Raw genomic sequence first — 19,772 nt, 5'->3', positions numbered from 1 at the left:
GCACCAATTAATGGCCCGATAAGAGTAGACTATCTTTTGAGACAAAATGGCGCTACAACATTGGTCTTCACCTCCGCCAGCCACTGATCTTAAGGTTGGGACCAGACCAACAATGTTCGATGACTTATGTGAGCATCTGTACTTCTAGATAGAGCCTCACCTTAGGTATCTAGTCTACTTAATCATGCAGACGATCTTGAGATTCTTCAATAACCTCCGGGATATGGGCATGACCTGTGACCGACATCCACAACCGACCTAACCTATAGGAACGACTAACAATCTAGATTATAAGGTAAAAAGCAAATCTCAATAGCCTGTCAGAAATCATGACATCGTAGGCTCTAATAGTCCAACAGATTCCGACATACTAATCTACAACATCCTCTCAATATAAAAGAAGTAAGAAACCTTTAGAAAAAGGCCAGGCCCCGCTCTTACCCATTTTTTTCCTCACTGTTCTTTGAGTTCCATCTGACTTAGGCATCAGAGGTCCCTCGTTGGATGCACTCTGATGAGAAGATTTTTCTTGCAGGCCTCAGAGTTGTGGAGTGCAGCTTGCGTCCTTGGGCGTGCTCGACTGATTTTTACCGCCAGAACTCAGCTGCAACAATTCACTTATTTTAATTATATGTATCTACTGTAAGAATTTGCATCTGCCATTTAAATTTCTAATATTGTAGAAGAATAGCGCCGGGGATGCACCGGTGTCCTAGATTTTTCATTTGATCAGAGAAAAGAAATCCGAGAATTTTTGCTAAGAGTATCAGATTCCAAGTCCGGTTTCTTTTTCCCTCCCCTCGGCGTTGCGGAGAATGAGCAGGACGCTTTATAGCAGCCATATTTGACCCGATCCCGTCGAGTCCTGTGAAAAAAACCAAACCATGCGCGCCAGCCTGACGAACCAAACCGCCCCGCACGCAGGATCGGATTCTTTCCGGTTTCCACTGCCCTTCGAGAGGCGGTTACTGGGACCTTTCTTTGTTCCAAACCCTAAGTTCCCCACCAGCTGGAATCTCCCCCTTTCTCTGCGGCGTGATGGAGATCGCAGTCGCATTCTCCGCCGATTCACCGCCGCTTCCTGTCATCGCCGCCGCGAGGATCGCCGGCGTACCACTTTCCACCGACCCCAGCCTCCCTCCAGGCTCCGCGCCCGTTTTCCGCTTCGATTCCGGGTATATTTTCCGCCCCTTGTCTGGTTTTCAGCTCAATCGGCGTCCGGCGACCGTATAGGTTTCCGTTGAATCTATAGTGGACTCTTTGCTGTGTTGCTCGTTTGCTTTAGGGGACTGGAAATTTGGTTCCTTCTTTTGTTCTCCTGTCGTAAAAAAAAAAAAAAAAAAAAAAAAAAAACCTATTTCTGTTCTTCCCCCATGTTTTATATAATTTAGAGAAAATATATAGTTTCTAATCGCGGAAGTTGGTGATGGGGAGTTTGAATCTGTTAGAAGAGCTCCGTTGGAATCAGTGATATTGGAAACGTTTTGCATTTTCTGCAAAAGAAAAATTTGTGGAAAAATACACGGTATTAGCGATGTCACTTCTTTTTATTTCCCTTTTTTTTTTAGTAAAAAGAGTAGAATCCATGTCAGGTTACAGTTGCACTAAGTTTTGTTCTCCTGAATCGTTTATGTGTACAATTTGTCCCTTATGATTGTTAGCATCAAGGCTAGTAAAATGAATGGTCTAGTAGGGATTTTGATGGATAGTCGATTTATCCCAAATCACCTGGGTATATTTTACAAAGTAATATCTGGGTCTATATCCATTTTTCCAATTTTTCGCTTTGTGACAGTTGTATGGAAAATCAACTGGATGATCCATTGCAGTGGTGGTTGTGTACTGATTTATTCTATTTTGCTGCTGCTGTATACAAGTCGTTTTGTTTTATAAGCAGTATAATAACATCCTGCAAAATGGTATATGTTATTGATGCAACTGTTCTGTCTTTACATAATATGAATTCTACATGATAGCACAAATCTGCAGATTGAAATTGCAAGGTACAAACACACTCCTACGCTATATCGGGCGGGTTGCATCAATTCCCAATTTCTACGGCCAGGATGCGCTTGAATCAGGACAGGTATGTTATAATGCACTTTGTATGTTGCTGATTGAACTGCCTTTCCTCCCGGTGTCACCGAGCTCTAATAAGTTTTTCACAGATTGATGAATGGCTTGACTATGCTCCAATCTTTCTTTCTGGCTCGGAATTTGAGGGTGCTTGCAGCGACGTGGATGGCTATCTATCTCTGCGGACTTTTTTAGTTGGCTACAGTTTGTCCATTGCTGACATAGCTGTATGGTCGGGTCTTGCAGGTCGTATTTTAAATTTTATGCACTATTTTCCACTCGACAGTAAGCTCTCGTGTTATTACCAGTCCTTGGTGCTTGTTCTGAAAGCTTGTCCGCACATCTGCAGGCACTGGACAGAGATGGGAAAGCCTTAGGAAATCAAAGAAATATCAAAATCTAGTTCGTTGGTTCAATAGCATAGCAGTGGAATATGGTCATGCTCTCAATGAAGTCACAGCTGCATTTGTTGGGAAAAGAGGGTTAGGAAAGCCTGCGGCTAAACCTACTGGAGTAGTATCAGGCAGTAATCCAGATTTAAAGGGAAAGGAGACAAATGGGCCGGTTGTTTCGAAGGCAAATACTGCTGGGTTTGAAGTAGATCTTCCTGGTGCAAAAGTTGGGGAGGTGTGCTTGCGTTTTGCTCCAGAGCCTAGTGGGTACCTCCACATTGGGCACTCAAAAGCTGCTCTTCTGAACCAGTACTTTGCTCAGAGATATCAAGGGCGGCTAATTATTCGCTTTGATGACACAAATCCTTCAAAAGAAAGCAATGAATTTGTGGAGAATCTGCTGAAAGATATAGAGACTTTGGGCATCAAATATGATGCTGTTACTTACACATCAGATTATTTCCCTCAGTTGATGAAAATGGCTGAAAACTTGATTCTGAAGGGAAAAGCATATGTGGATGATACACCTCGGGAGCAGATGCAGAAGGAGAGGATGGATGGCATAGAATCAAAATGTAGGAATAATACTGTTGATGAGAATCTGGCATTGTGGAAGGAGATGATTGCAGGGTCTGAAAGAGGTATGCAATGCTGTTTACGAGGTAAATTGGACATGCAGGACCCAAACAAGTCGCTTCGAGATCCTGTTTATTACCGTTACAATCCGGATCCTCATCATCGTATCGGATCCAAGTATAAGGTCTATCCAACCTATGACTTTGCGTGTCCATTTGTTGATTCCATAGAAGGTGTGACACATGCCCTTCGGTCAAGTGAATACCATGATCGCAATGCACAGTATCTTCAAATTCTTGAGGATATGGGACTCCGCAAAGTCCAAATATATGAATTCAGCCGGTTGAATATGGTATACACGCTTCTTAGCAAGCGTAAACTTCTTTGGTTTGTTCAAAATGGGAAAGTTGAGGGATGGGATGATCCTCGGTTCCCTACCGTGCAGGGCATAGTGCGCAGAGGTTTGAAAATTGAGGCATTAATACAGTTCATTCTTCAACAGGTGATATTTCTAATACTTTGGCCTCTTCAATATGTACGATTTCCGTTGGTTGACATTTATCTTCTGCTAACTTGTAGGGTGCTTCTAAAAATCTGAACCTTATGGAGTGGGACAAGCTGTGGACTATCAATAAGAAGATCATTGATCCAATATGTCCAAGACATACTGCTGTCCTTGAAGAAAATCGTGTGATGTTGCTTCTTACAGACGGTCCTCAGACGTCCTGAGAAGCCATTTGTCCGTATCATGCCTAGGCATAAGAAATTTGAGGGCGCTGGGACAAAAGCTACAACATACACAAAGAGAATATGGATAGACTATGCGGATGCATTATCTATCACGGAGGGTGAGGAGGTAACATTAATGGATTGGGGGAATGCTATCATAAAAGAAATCAAGAAAGACAATGCGAAGATCACACATCTGATTGGAGTTTTACACCTCGAAGGCTCTGTTAAAACAACAAAGCTGAAGCTTACATGGCTTCCTGAAATGGATGAGTTAGTTCATCTTTCATTGGTGGAGTTCGACTATTTGATAAAGAAGAAAAAGGTATGTACATATCAGTGACCTTCTAGTTAATTCACCATAACTTGCTATCTGGTGACTACCTTATTCTAATAAATATGATGACTTGTTTGGCATTCTGTTTTAAGTTTTAACATTCTATTAGTTCTAAATAGTAATTTTCTTTTGATAAGTAATTGTCCAGAATTTCATGTCTGAACCTTTTTTTTTTTTTTAAAATTTTTATAATGAAAGATCTTGTATGTTTACTCTTAACATTTAACTGAAGAAGATCCAAATGACAATGTTTCTTCGTTGGGTGATTTTTTTAGTGGTCTTGTATGGCTTTACTCACAAAATATTTCTTGATTTATACTTGATGTTGGGACTCTGTTTATTAGTTTCATCTGCTCCAATTGTGCTGCATCCCACACAAATAGCCATATTACAGATAAAAATTTATTCCTAGTAGAATGATAATCATGACAAGTGTCCAATAGGATTTTAAAAGGAAATTCCATAATAATTTATTTGTGGAAGGTAATTTTTTTTTGGTTGCAAAAAGCTGCACTAGAAGGTGAGTTCCTGACTTCATGCAGATTATTGAAGAAGCTGTTAAGCCCATAAAGTAAAAAGTGCTCACTAACTCTCACGTGCGCACGTGTGCACACACACACACACACATGGGAGACTAATGCATGTACTTATATAAGGTCGTGAACAGGGTTATGATGTTAGCTAACTATCACATATAAATTTGAATAGAAGCTGGATGGTTAGATAGGGAGGATTTTAGAGCTAGTTGTTATGTCAAGATTTTGGGAACTGCTCCGACAACATATTGGAGGCCTAACTTTAGTAATAGTCATTTAAAGTCTTAAATTAGTTTGAAAGGCGAGGGAGTTCTAGAATTGTGGTTTAAGTATCTTTTTATATGAGACTTTTGAGAACCTGAATAATTTATCATCAAGGGACTGTTCTTTGATGGTTAAATATCATTAGAAAGTTGGTCAACTTTCCTATTGACCAAGTTACCCATATGGTTGGGTAAGCTATTTCTCCATGGGCAGCATTTATCTATGAAATAGTGAGATAGTCTTACCCAGCTAGGACATTGATAAATCATTTTTCCATCAGTTGAAAAATAATATTTTATTTTATTCCTAAAATGCCCTTAACCTGAAAATAATAATCACATAAAGATATATAATATAGTATATTATAATATGATATTATGTTATAATATTATAATTTACTATATTATTATTTTAAAATAACATATTATTATTATTATATTATAGTGTAATTTATTATAATATAATTTGTTATTATAATATAATATATTGTTATTATTATAATATATTTTTTAGTTATATTATATTATAATGTAATATATTATTATTATATATTGTAATATATTAATATGATGTCATATATTATTATAAAATAATATACTATAATATTTGTATAATAAAGGGTATTATAGAAAATATAGATAGATCTTAGCAACTTATCTGGGAAAGTAATAATGCAAAAGAACATGGGTAGCAGATTCTAAAGCTATTTTTAATGCATAAAAGAATATGAATAAATTATTTTTTGTATAAATATTGCCTAGAAAATGTTTAGCTAAAAAAATATAGAATCCTAGATAAGTTTTTTTTTTTTTTGGTAAGTCCCTAATAGCAATTATTACATTAGCTATAGCGAGATTGCATTTTAAACCACCTAGGTAGCCACCCTGAGTACCGACCTTGGATAGCAAGGAAAGAGCCCTAATAGTGATTGTTACATTCGCTATAACGGGATCGCATTTTAGACCACTTAGATAGCCACCCTAAGCACTGACCTTGGAAAGAGCCTGAGGGGAAATCTCGTATACTCACTTCACTCATCTTTTGATGTTTGCTTATGTAGCTGTGTTAAGTATTAAACTCAAATTAGTAATGCATATCAAACTATCCATATAATGCACCATTTGGATGCACAAAATTGGGTAGCACTTATATTATGTGGCTTACTCATGGAAACAATTTTATGAAGTCAACAAGCGAAACATGAGTTGACCTAAAGTAGCTCATAGCAATAACCAGATAACCTTAAGCAGCTTGATTTTCTTTTGTGTCATTCAATATTTCTTTCAGCTCTTTCAATGCTAGTGGTCTCAGACTTTTCTTTTCTCCTTCACTACTTTCATCTGGCCTTTGATCTTTCCTTACACTTCCCTGTCTGCTCTATCTGCTGGACACAAGTCCAAGGCCACTGCTTCATCTGGTCCACGTTAGAGATTTTCATGAATAGATCCTTTTTTGCAACGTTTTCAATGTGGCCATAGCCTAGTCTGTGGTACCCCAAAATACATAGGCAGACTGCATGCTGACTTAGGTGGCCCACCTTTTAGAATGGCAAAGAAAAACGTCAAAAAAAATCTAAAAACAATGAAATCATCCAATTTTTAATATCATAGATACATAAACTAAATATACCATTATAGAGCGATAGGAGCCAAGGTTAATGAAAATGAAGGCATGACTTCATCATATACCAATCCACCATGTTAAATATAAGAGTGATAGATGATAGCAAATAAGTAAAACTTGAATGGTGCAAATTTGACGAGTCCCCCCCCCCCCCCCCCCCCCCCCCCAAAAAAAAAAAAAAAAAAAAAATCTAAAGCTCCTAAATCATAAAGTTCATTAAAATCCCATATTCTCATTGTTAAAAAATATTGCAGCAAAGGAAAATAGAGAACAGACAGGTGGGAAGACAGAAGCCCAAAAAGAAAAATAAAAGGCAAAAAAAGGGTTGAGAAGGAGAAGAAAAGGGTAATCTAAAGGGAATAAGAGGAGAAGAAAGAGGAAGAATCTTTCAAATGAGAAGGGGAAGAAGAGAATGAGAAGGAAGAATCTTTCAAAGAGATGGGAAAGAAGAGGAAGAAGGAAAAAAATATGAGAATGAAGAAGAGGAAATATGGGGGGAACAAATCTTTTGGGGCCTTTCTGGTAGTTGCATGACTGCTGGTTGCCTATTTCAGGGCTGCTAGTGGTCGTGCGGCTGCTGGAAGAATCAGAAGAGGCTTTGGACCATGGCATACAGGTGCATAGAAAGATGGTGGCTGGTGGAGACCTCTGCTCGCTTGTCCTTGCATCGAGTTGTGAGGGAGGCATTGGGTTGGGTGAGATGGGAGATGGAATGAAAGAAGTGATAACATAATTTATGTTGATTCCATTTTGAGTGTATTCTGAAGCAAGTTAATTTCAATCCAGTAGTGAAAGTAAAAATATAAGAAAGGAGTATTACATATGTGTATGTATATGTATATTTTATCAAGAAGTGCCTTATTAGTCATGCCTAAGCAGTCTAGGCTCTCTTGGTGCTTAGGTGGACTGCCTAGGTAGCTAGGTGGTGCTTTTGACAGCAGTATGCCTTATTGCAATTTCTCCCGACTGCTACTTCTGTTTAAAGACTGTGACGGAAATGGTCATGTGTCATCACATGATACATGTGGAAGCTGATATGGCATGAAACTAGTTGATGTGGAACCCTAAACTCCTCCCATTTTCTCTTCTAGTTAGGATTTAAAATCCTTTTCCCCTTTCCTCCTCTTCTAACTAGGGCTTGAACTTTTTTTCCCTTTTTCCTCTCTTAGCTAGGGTTTAAACTCTCTCTTTTTCCTTTTCTTCTAGCTAGGGCTTTTACTTTTCATTTTTCTCCATTTCCTTTCACCACTACCTTCTCCAAAATCTCCACCATTTGTACCTTTTTTTCTAGGTGTTTAAGGAGGAGACAAGCACGTGGGCTTAGCATGGTTGAAGGAGATTTATAATTTTGATGGGCTGTTGTGTAAGAGAGGTTTGCCTTCTGTAGCATATAATTCATGAAAATGGCTTGCTTCTTAAGGGTCATGGGGGCCGTAGTGGATTTGGTGGTGGTGGTGGTTGAGGTGGTCTTGGTGGCAGAGGCTTTGGAGTTGGTGATGGGAGAGTTGGAGGTACCGATGGTGATGTACGAGGTGGTGGGGTTTAAGAGAAGATAGTGGTAAAGAGGAAATGATGAAGTGGGAAGTAGAAATCTGAGCTAAAAGGGATAAGGAGGAAGAATGAATTTGCAAAGATTTCACATTAGCTATTTTATGGCACATCAGCTTTGACTACATGTCACGTGACCATCTCTGTCATAGCCGTTAGACGGAGTAGCAGCCAAGAAGAAATTGCAATATTTTAAAAGTTTGATAATCTAATTGCAACAAATCGAAATTTAGGATAACAATGAAAATCCCCAAAAAGTTCAAGTTTTTAAGTAATTAAGCCTTTTTTTTAATTCATTTGAAATTGCATGAACTTGTGTATTTTCATCTGACCTCGGCATGGCTCAAATAAAAAAGGACTCTTTAACTAGGTATTACCATTTTTATTTCATCTTTTGCTGAAGTTTTGCGTGAAGAGCCAACATTAAAACTTAAGTAGCATTTATTTGTTCTTACATTAAAGTTGATCTCTAATTGGCAGCTGCTGCTGCATTTTTTTTTTTTTTTTTTTTTTTGAGAGGATTTTTTTTTTTTCTGGAGAGTAATTGGCAGCTTCCACTGCTGCTGCTTAAAATAATATCTTTCATGAAGAGCCAATATTTCTAAACAAAGAAATAAAAATCAATTGCGCAATGTGCTAGTGCCCTCTCATCAGCTTCATAAGAAGATTTTTTTTTTTTAAGCTAAACAATCGTACAATCTTCCAATCTCTTGATGTAAGTAGCACTGATTTATGGTTACATTAAAGTTCATCTGATTGGCAGCATCTCTCGTTAAATCTGAAGTTACAAGATCGTGGTTCTACTTCTACTGGTCGTGGTTGCTTTCATTACTACTTTCCTTGCATTTTTCATGAGTATTTGAAACTGTGTGATAACTTAATTTTCTTTTAAATGGCATCTGATTTGATTGTTTGGTTGCTGTGGCTGAATAACAGCTGGAAGAAGGAGAGGACTTTCTTGACAACCTTAATCCTTGCACTAGACGAGAAACTGCAGCCCTTGGGGATTCCAACATGCGTAATCTGAAGCGAGGAGAGATACTTCAGATTGAAAGGAAAGGTTATTACAGATGTGACGTACCATTCCTTAGACCTTCAAAGCCCATTGTTCTGTTTGCGATCCCAGATGGTAGGCAGCAAACATCGTTGAATTGACTGCCGCATTTTGTCATCTAATGATTGTACCGATGCGCCACTTAAAACTCGAGGTTGTATTGGAACTTGGTTGCGAGAGGTCCATTGAGAGTTAAAAAATTACTTCAAGAAAAAACAAGTCATGCAAGAATAGATCCTACCTGCTGTAAAAGATTTTTATGTATTTTCTGATCTCAGATTTTTAGCTTTCCGGATTTCTGGTTGAGATACTGCACTTCGTTGATTTATGGGTTCGTATTGTTGGTCTAACAATGAAAATGGTATCCATTGCATTGAGCTATCGGTATTGGCACCGTTCTTTCCTTGGTGTGTCACTGAGCAGGAAGCCTCTGAAATATCTGACAAAAACTTTGGTAGCACGTAACTCTCGTGGAAAAATGGTCACATAACTATTTTCACTGGAATTTTCTTTTTAGAAGACAAACATCTCATGTGTAATTAATTCTTTTACTACTTGTCCGGCTTGCAGTGCTTGTCGCATGGACCAAAAATGCCTGCTAGCCTGCTAGTGTGTTGACTCACCGTCAAAGTACTTTGATGAGATTGAGATCTGTAATCTCAATTTGTTGAGTATGACCAAAGTTCAAAATCTCAATCTCCTGAATAGTTCAAAATCATCAAATTTTTTTTTAAAGGGTGAAGGAGATTTTTATTCATAGTTTTAGGAGGGAGGGAAATGCACTTGGATTAGGATCACGTGGGCCTAAATCTTTGAAATGCATTATGCTTTATATATATATATATATAATATATATATTTTTTTATATATATATATTATATATATATATATATATATTGATGTAAAGGAAGGGAAAAAAAATCCATCCAATTTTATTAGAAAAAAAATATAAAAAAGATAAAAAAAAAACTTTTGCTATCGCTGATGGGATAAAGCAGTGCTGATCATCGAAGGAGAACGACAAAACCACTTGTCCCAGAAGAGAAAGGCAATTGACGGCTTTTCAACAAATCGATGATACCTTCATTCAATATTACCACCGTGCCATGCAAAGAGGGGGGTAGACGGGCACGACCTTCGTCCACCATGAAGAGGGAGAGAGATAACTGGACCACCATTGAAAGGAACCAACGGAAAAGGAGAAAGAGAGTGGGATGCTCGACCTTTCACCGTCTGCCGCACGCTGAAGGGAGAGACGAGTCGATGGAGATCCGAACTCAAAGAGAAGAGAGGGAGGGTGGGTCCACTGTCTGCCGCATGCCCGATCGAAGAAGATCCGAATACAAAGAGAAGAGAGGGAGGGTGAGTCCATTGTTTGCCATGTGCTGAAGGGAGGGCGAATCCACTGCCAAAGGGACCGGTGAAGTGGGGAGAGGGGGGGAAGAGAGAGAGTGAGGGGGCCTGGCCTTCCGCCATCCGTTGCTTGTCAGAGGAAGAGATTCACCGATGGGACCAGAACAAAAAGAGAAGAGAGAGAGGGAGGGGGAAAATAGGGCGGGGAGGGAGAGAGGAAGAAGAACAGAGGGAGGGAGAGGGTCCCGATGCCAACTGTCAAAAGGAAAGAGAAGGGGGGCTCGACGATCGGGGAGGCATCCGATGGCCGGCAACAAAGAGAGGGAAGAGCCTCACCAAGTTAGAGAGAGGTGGACCGACCGTCAGTAAGAGGGGCCTTGGCCCTCTGCCATCCAACGCCCAACGGAGGGAGAGATCCACCGGAGTGGACTGTAACTCAAAGAAAAAGAGGAGGAAGAGGAAGGATAAGAGAGAGGGGGGCTCGGTGCCAGCCAATTAGGGGGAAGAAAAAGGGAAGAGAAAAAGGGGCCGGCAGCTGCAGTCTGGTAGGAACAGAGAGAGGGGGAGGGGCTTATCGCATCGGAGGGGCTCATCACATCGGAAGATGTTCTTGCTAACTCAGGAAGGAGAGAGAAAGGGAGGATCGAGGGAAGAGCGGGGTGAGAGAGGGAGAGAGGGGACAGAGAGATAGAGAAGGAAAGAGAGAAGGGAGAAAGGAAGAGAGAGAGAGTGAGAAAGAGAAGGAGAAAAGAGAGGGGCCAACCGGGAAGGAAAGAGGGTGAGGGCTCAACTTGAGAGGGGGGGTCTCGAGATCAAAGGAATGGAGGGTCTCGAGTACAGTCGGCGATGCCTCGATGAGAGGAGAGAGAGAGGACAGGGGCATCTCGAGAATAGCCAGTGACACCTCGATGAGAGGAGAGGGGTGGGGGATCTCGAGAATAGAGGATTGGAAGAGAGAGGGAGGAAGAGAGGGAAACAAAAGATCTGGGGAGAGAGAGAGGGAGAGAAGGAGAAGAGAGAGGGGCTGGGGGGGTCTCAAGCATAGAGGATCGGGGGAGAGAGAGGAAGAGAGGGAGAGAAGGGGAAGATAGAGGGCAGAGGGTGAGAGAAGGGAGAGAGAGAGGAAGAGAGTTAGAGTGAGAGAGAGATAGGGGAAAGAAAGAGGGGCCCGATGGCCGGTCGACCGGCCGTCGGAGGAAGAGATCACTGGAGGAAGTCGAAGAGAAGTGAGGGGAAGAGTCCGATTTCTCTGCTGTGCACCGCACCGAGCCCGGGATCTCTGCTGTGTACCGCACAATGTGGTGCATAGCGCATCGTCCATCGTGCGATGGACGGTCATGCATGGATGCGTGCTCGTTGCGCACAGCCGTGCGCGGCCGTCTATCGCACGATGGATGGTGCGTGCTGTGCACTGCACCGTGCAGTGCATAGGAGACAATCCGTGCTCTGGGGGGAAAGGATTTTCTTAGAGCTTCTCTCTCTAGAATAGACTAGAGAGAAAAACGGAGGAAGGGTGAATTTTTTAAAAATATTATTTTTTAATATTTATTTTTCGATTTATCCTGCTTTCCAACTTATTTCTTAAAATATGGTAGTTTGGATGAAGTGGCACGGATCTTGAACATATGGTTTTTGTTTGAAACCTCATCTTCAACATGCGGTTCAAACGAGGTGGATAAAAAATTTAAAACTTAAATTTAATTTTAAATTTAAAATTAAAACTACATGTTGAATATGCGGTTTTGATTTTCAAGATGAAATCACATCTTCAAGATACAGTTTTTTTTTCTTTTTTATTTTACCGTTTTGGAATGTCGTTTTTTTTTTTTCATTTTCAGCTTCGTACCGGATTGGGAAGCTTCGTCGGGACCAGGGGGGAGAGGAGGGGTTCATCGGTCGGTTGGGGCAGTGGTCGGGTGGCGGGGGCGATGGCGTGCGGTGCTGGAGGGTGTGTGGGGTGCGGGCGCAGTAGCTGGGGGAGGGCGGAGGTGGTTTCGGGGGGTGGCTTTTGTGATCGCGCGGATGGATGCCGGGGCCCGAGGGGAGGGGAGGGGGGTGGTGGTCGCGTAGAGCCGGGAGCGGATGATGGTGGTGTGGAGCCCCATCCTGCCACCGTCCACCCCGCACCACCGTCCGCCTCCGGCTCCATGTGACCACCACTGTGATAGCCCAGCCCAGCCAGTCGATCAAAGCCCAAAAAAAAAAAAAAAAAAAACAGAAAAAAAAAACAGAGCAACCGGAAAGAAGACTCCCGGTAGGAGTCTTCTTCTCCGGCGATTTTCGGGCAAATTAGGACTCCTAGGACCCCTCGGAGTCCTAGGATCCTCTATAAAAAGATCCTCTCTCTCTTGAGACCGATCATTGACTTCCTCCCTCTCTCTTTCTCTCCGATTTCCTCGAATTAGAGCCGCGGACATCGTTCGATTCTCGCCGTAATTGCTCGCCGGCGAGGTCTCCGGAGGCTGAGGTAAGTCTCCTTCTTCTTCCCTTCCTTCTTTCCCTTCCTCCCATGCTTCTGTGCGCGGCTGCCGGCGACGAGAGTCGCCGATTTCCGAACGGGAAAGAGACCCTGTTTTTGAGCTTTTTTCTTTGGATTTTCCGGCGCCGGCGATCGGAATTGATCGCCGGCCACGCCCCTCCGTAACCGGGGGAGTGGCCCCCGTCGGCCACCGGCCTCCGCCGCGGCGGCCGTGGCCTGAACGGCCCGGCAAAACATGGGCCACGCCGGTCCTCTGTTCCGGCGTGGGAAGAACCAGGAAAAGAAAAAGAAAAAGAAAAGAAGAAGGAAAAGAAAAGAAAAAGAAAAGAAAAAGAAGAAAAAGAAAAAGAAAAAAGGAAAAGGAAAAAAAAAAGAGAAAAAGAAAGAAGAAAAATAAAATAATAATAATATAATAATAATAAATAGGATTTTCTCTCCTCTCTCTTCCATGAAGAAAAAGAAAAAAAAAGAAGAAAAAGAAAAGAAAAAAAGAAAAGAAAAGAAAAAAAAATTATTAAATTAATTAATAAATAATGATATAAATAATAAAATATGAGAAAGAGAGTTTCTCTCTCTTCCCTCTCTCTCTTCAGCCTGAACTAGTATTTTCTCTCTCTAGAATTAGACTTTCTCTCTCTACTTTCTCTCTCTAGAATCCTCTCTCTAGATTATTTCTCTCTCCTAAGATTTCTAGAATTTTGAGAAGAATGATGATGAATTTAAATAATCCTCGTGATGGATTTTTGATCTGTGATCGTCGGACGGTACACCGACATCCACTTTGATCAGATCAAGTATTTTTAGATTTTATTTCTCATGATCTTATTGAATTGTCCACATGATAATCTTAGCATGATTTGATCTGATCGATCGAATTTGTTGAATCATATTATCTGAAGAATTCAAGATGAGTTTTCTCTCTCTAGAATTTTCTCTCTCTAGAATTTTCTCTCTCTAAAATATTCTCTCTCTTGATTGATTCTCTCTCTAAAAAAAAAGGTTAGTGAATGAAGAAATTTCTTTTAATAAGTCTGATCTGATTCTAATGAAGAACCCTGATCCATGATTGTCAGACAACGTACTGGCACCCACTCTAATCAGACCATGAATCTTTAGATTTGATCATCCATGATCCCGATTTAGTCATGACTTGATTTGATCATGTTGATTTCACCAATTGAGATATTGGATCAATCGTAATGTTGGATTGTGTCACCTGATCAATTCGAATTGTACCTTATGAATTCCCTCTCCTCTGATTTTCTCTCTCCACTTGATTTTAAGAAATCGATGAAGAAATCTTGGTCCTATCACTTCGAATCCGATTTGATCTGATAGTCAAACTTTGGATCGTTTAGGTCCTAATTAAATTTTGATTAGATGAAATTAGATGATCGGACCCAATCTAAACCGTTGAAATATGGTATTCGTATTCTTTCTAATTATTGAAATTATTTATGTATAGGATTGTGGATGTTTGATAATGGGATATCGCGATATGATCTACGAATAGAATTTTTGAAAGAAAATTTATAGAATTATGTGGATTTATTTGGAATGCGTTCGAGGTAAGTAATGTTTCACTTTTTCTAGATTTATCGGCAAATTATAATGTATTCTTCTGACATGATTTGTGAAACGATGCATGAATTGGATGAATGGTATTTTGTTATGAAAATATCTTATTTGAAATGTTATGATGAAGCATGATTGAATATATTGATTTCATGATGCATTATATTGATTGATTTCGATACTACATGATTATATATTTTATTATCGAAATTAGAATATGAAACATGATTTATGAAGAATTATGATATAAGAAACAATAAGAATTGACAACCTGACTGTGTTGAGGACCCCGCCAACGGGGGCATATACGTTGGCAATTGACTGTCCTGAGGGTTTTATGTCGCCAGTAAGACCAGCGACATGTCGCCAGATAGACCAGCGACAAAACCGCCAGTTAGACCAGCGGTTCCAAAGGACTTGGCTGCCAGATGATTCGCAGCCCACCGCAAGCAGATACGCGATATTATGACCCTGCCACAGGGATAATGTGGTCATAGCTCATGGTTGACGAAAAGAAATTGAAGAACAAAAGAAATTGAAATCTCGAAAGAAACTTAAATTTTCGGAAAAGAAATGAATTTGGCATGAATTATATTGCATAATTGAAATTGATTTTGAATTGATGAACTCTATATGCTTATTTTCTATAAATGATTATTTACTTATATGCCTGATGAAATCTGTTGAGAAGTGATCATTACTTATTGGGCTGTCTAGCTCATTACCTCTTATTTTACTGTTTTTACAGATGTTGAGGAATTAAGATGATACAAGATATGAATGGAAGAGTGATCAGAAGCAATATCTTCATACTTTTATTTTAGGTTGAAAGGCTTATTGAATTTGATGCAAAGCCTTTGAATCGTTGTTGAATTTATTGAGATATTAAAGAAAAAGTTTAGGTCGTTATATTTTAGATTTAAATTGTTGACTAATTATTCCGCTGTTGTTTTAGGATAGTATGATAAGATGCCTTGCATGCTTATGGAAGAGTTTTCTATGAGTATGCGGCGATTGCCATGACCCTCGATTCAAAATCTCGGGTCGGAGGCGTGATAATTAAAGTGGTATCAGAGCATAAGTGGATGAATTATGAAACATAGAATCAGATATAGAATGGGTGTTAGTGGATAGACACCAGGGACATTATAGGGTAGATCTTTGATGATTGTAGTGGGAGAAATATTTATAAATTTTAATTAAACATTGAGATTATGTATGAAAGGATCACAATAGATTATAACATATAGAATTTGAAATATGATGGATGATCTATTGATCATGATATGATTACTTAGATCTTGATCGAAAGTAATCACAAAAGGATTGATATAAAATTGTATTGTGCATTATGGTTATTAATTTGATCATTGGTTATTCAAGTGAATCGTAAGTTCAAATTCGATGTGAGAATAATATTATGATATTACTTCTAGTTGAGAGATTGACTATTATTGTCAAGATAAAGATTTGATAATAAAATATTATTCCAAAATGGGCTAAGAAAAAATCTTTTATAATGCTTGATTGGAATATTTATCGAAATTAATTTGGTATGTGGATTATATATAAAGTGGCATATTATGATGCATACATATTTGAGGATATTGCAAAGAAACCTATGTCTTATTGATGAAATTGATTTTGAGATTATAGGATATTCATCATACTGGAAGCTTTAATCATCATCCTTAGATCTAAATAATGGATCTTATTATGTCTATTGGAGACTACATGATATGTATGAAATTTTAATTTAAAGACTTCGTATCTAAGTTGATCAAGAGATTTTCTGATATTATTGTTGAGGTTGTTAATGAAAAATTGATATCTTCAGATTAAGATAAAAGATCTGATTTATATTTATTTCAGATTAAGGGATCCGTGTGAATTTATAATTTAAAAAAATTGGGATTTAGAAATTGATATTGAGTTCCTTTGCTTTTGTTAATGAGGTCCCTAATTGAATCTATTATTAAATGGAGATTTGATTTTTTTGAAGCTTGTATGATTATTATGAAAGGATATTTGATAGATATTGAAGATCCTGATGATAGAAATTTTAGAAAAAAAAATAATGATTTGAAGTTCTTATATATTAAGATTATGTCCAAATTTGGTGGAGCATCGAAGTATTTTTTTTTTCTTCATTAATTTGACTTATAAGGATTTTTGGTTTGAAAATTTTCGAATTGAATTGATATGAGAATTGAGATTTGATTCATATTGATTATAGTAAATCAATATGATGGTTTAAATATGATATTGGACTCAAGGGTTAATCAAGATTATTGTACACCAGTAAAGGTATGAATGAGAATCGAAAGTTAATCTTTGACTTCAATTGAAATTTAAAATTTTAGATCTTTTCTATTGATAGGATAAAGAAATAATTTGATCAAAATTTTTTGGTGAAGCTAAGAAATTTTGATTGTTAGATCAGAGTGCGCAGCGGAAGCATGGTAATCTGGATTACTTTGAGTAAGTCAGGAATGTTGGTTCTTTGAGTTAAAGAATTATGATAGATGATATGGTTTGATACAAGAAATTTATTGACATTAGAAAGAATAATATTTTAAAATTTTGAATCATTTTAGATATCCTAATGTGACTTTTAAAAGTAGTGCTTCAACCTACTATGCTACAAAAATAATTAGCATCCTAATTCTAGGATGAGTGGACCTTTGATTTTTGATTTTAGATTTAGAATATTTAGAGATAAATTTTCTCTATTCTAGAATTTAATTTTATAATTCTTTATTTATTAAGAAGAATTTGAGATTGTTTATCGAATGATGATTTTGATCTTAGATTAGTATACTCAAATAATTATCTCCAGAGTATAATGAAATTTGAAGTTTGAACTCTTTTGATTATTATTATTTCTCCGACTGAATGAAAAAGATTAAGGTTATCTATTGATATTGATGATTGTTCTACAAAAGATGAATTGGAGTTATTTATAATTTGATAATGAATTGATTAATTAAGAGTTGTTAATGTTTAGATAAAGAAAATTGATATACTTACTTAGAATAGAGACATTGATTTTGATTTTAAAAAAAATATAGTTTTGATTTAAATCAATTTTTGAGTCATTGATTTTTATTATGGAATGACTTAATGATAAAATTTGCTTCAAGAATTAGAATATTTAAGAGTTTGAGGGTGTGAGTAAGAAAATTTTGATGACTAGAAAATAGTGATATGGATTCAATCAACAATGGTGATACTGATCTTTATGAAATGACTTAATGATGAAGTTGTATCGAGAAATAAAATATCAAAAGTTTGAGAATGAGATTGAAATGATAAATCTTAAACCTTTGAAAGTACGAATAAGAGAAATATTTTTGAATTTTGATTGATTGTGATATCATCAAATGATTCACATAAGTATGTTTTCCTATCTTATGATGGGTTGAAATTAAGAGTGGTTAAATATTTTAAAAAAAAAATGATGAATGATGATGATGAATGAAGTTCTTATGCAAGAATAGAGACATTGATTCTCTTCTATTCACAAGAGATAGATTTGATTTTAATTTGAGTCATGAGATATTGAATGTTAATTTTTACAGGAAATAAGATCATAATTTTGAAATCTTGAAATATTGAAAATCTTTGAGACGTGGATCTTGATAAATAAGAAAATGAATGGTTCCGTTTCAGATAGATATTTGATGTACCGACTTTTTCTTATGAAATGATTTAAGAATGAATTTATATCAAGAATTAGAATATTTATGGATGAGATTCAAGTAAGAAAGTATGAAGACTCAAGCAAGAAAAATTTCGAGGACGAAATTTCTTTTTAGGGGTGAAGAATGTGATAGCCCAGCCCAGACAGTCGATCAAAGCCCAAAAAAAAAAAAAAAAAAAAAACATAAAAAAAAAACAGAGCAACCGGGAAGAAGACTCCCGGTAGGAGTCTTCTTCTCCGGCGATTCCCGGGCAAATTAGGACTCCTAGGACCCCTCGGAGTCCTAGGATCCTCTATAAGAAGATCCTCTCCCTCTTGAGACCGATCATTGGCTTCCTCCCTCTCTCTTTCTCTCCGATTTCCTCGAATTAGAGCCGCGGACATCGTTCGATTCTCGCCGTAATTGCTCGCCGGCGAGGTCTCCGGAGGCTGAGGTAAGTCTCCTTCTTCTTCCCTTCCTTCTTTCCTTCCTCCCATGCTTCTGTGCGCGGCTGCCGGCGACGAGAGTCGTCGATTTCCGAACGGGAAAGAGACCCTATTTTTGAGCTTTTTTCTTTGGATTTTCCGACGCCGGCGATCGGAATTGATCGCCGGCCATGCCCCTTCGTAACCGGGGGAGTGGCCCCCGTCAGCCGCCGGCCTCCGCCGCGGCGGCCATGGCCTGAACGGCCCGGCAAAACATGGGCCACGCCGGTCCTCTGTTCCGACGTGGGAAGAACCAGGAAAAGAAAAAGAAAAAGAAAAGAAGAAGGAAAAGAAAAGAAAAAGAAAAGAAAAAGAAGAAAAAGAAAAAGAAAAAAAGGAAAAGAAAAAAAAAAGAGAAAAAGAAAGAAGAAAAATAAAATAATAATAATATAATAATAATAAATAGGATTTTCTCTCCTCTCTCTTCCATGAAGAAAAAGAAAAAAAAAAAAAGAAAAAGAAAAGAAAAAAAGAAAAGAAAAGAAAAGAAAAATTATTAAATTAATTAATAAATAATGATATAAATAATAAAATATGAGAAAGAGAGTTTCTCTCTCTTCCCTCTCTCTCTTCAGCCTGAACTAGTATTTTCTCTCTCTAGAATTAGACTTTCTCTCTCTATTTTCTCTCTCTAGAATCATCTCTCTAGATTATTTCTCTCTCCTAAGATTTCTAGAATTTTGAGAAGAATGATGATGAATTTAAATAATCCTCGTGATGGATTTTTGATCTGTGATCGTCGGACGGTACACCGACATCCACTTTGATCAGATCAAGTATTTTTAGATTTTATTTCTCATGATCTTATTGAATTGTCCACATGATAATCTTAGCATGATTTGATCTGATCGATCGAATTTGTTGAATCATATTATCTGAAGAATTCAAGATGAGTTTTCTCTCTCTAGAATTTTCTCTCTCTAGAATTTTCTCTCTCTAAAATATTCTCTCTCTTGATTGATTCTCTCTCTAAAAAAAAAAAGGTTAGTGAATGAAGAAATTTCTTTTAATAAGTCTGATCTGATTCTAATGAAGAACCCTGATCCATGATTGTCAGACAAC

At 38.1% G+C, this 19,772-nt stretch overlaps 1 protein-coding gene across 1 annotated transcript; it reads left to right on the top strand.

Annotated features, from left to right (window-relative positions):
• Positions 1 to 893: 893 nt before the first annotated feature.
• On the top strand, positions 894 to 9,441 carry LOC105059736 (glutamate--tRNA ligase, cytoplasmic). The gene is given in 7 exon segments (XM_073244903.1): positions 894 to 1,175; positions 1,990 to 2,086; positions 2,169 to 2,322; positions 2,426 to 3,546; positions 3,624 to 3,767; positions 3,769 to 4,098; positions 9,018 to 9,441. Coding segments are annotated over 7 exon segments (2,202 nt in total). The 5' UTR covers positions 894 to 1,038; the 3' UTR covers positions 9,237 to 9,441.
• Positions 9,442 to 19,772: the final 10,331 nt, after the last annotated feature.

The sequence above is a fragment of the Elaeis guineensis genome, chromosome 10 (assembly GCF_000442705.2).
Source record: "Elaeis guineensis isolate ETL-2024a chromosome 10, EG11, whole genome shotgun sequence".
NCBI classification, from domain to species: Eukaryota; Viridiplantae; Streptophyta; class Magnoliopsida; order Arecales; family Arecaceae; genus Elaeis; species Elaeis guineensis.
Note: the sequence above shows the minus strand (reverse complement) of the source record. Positions and strands in the feature narration are given on the sequence as shown.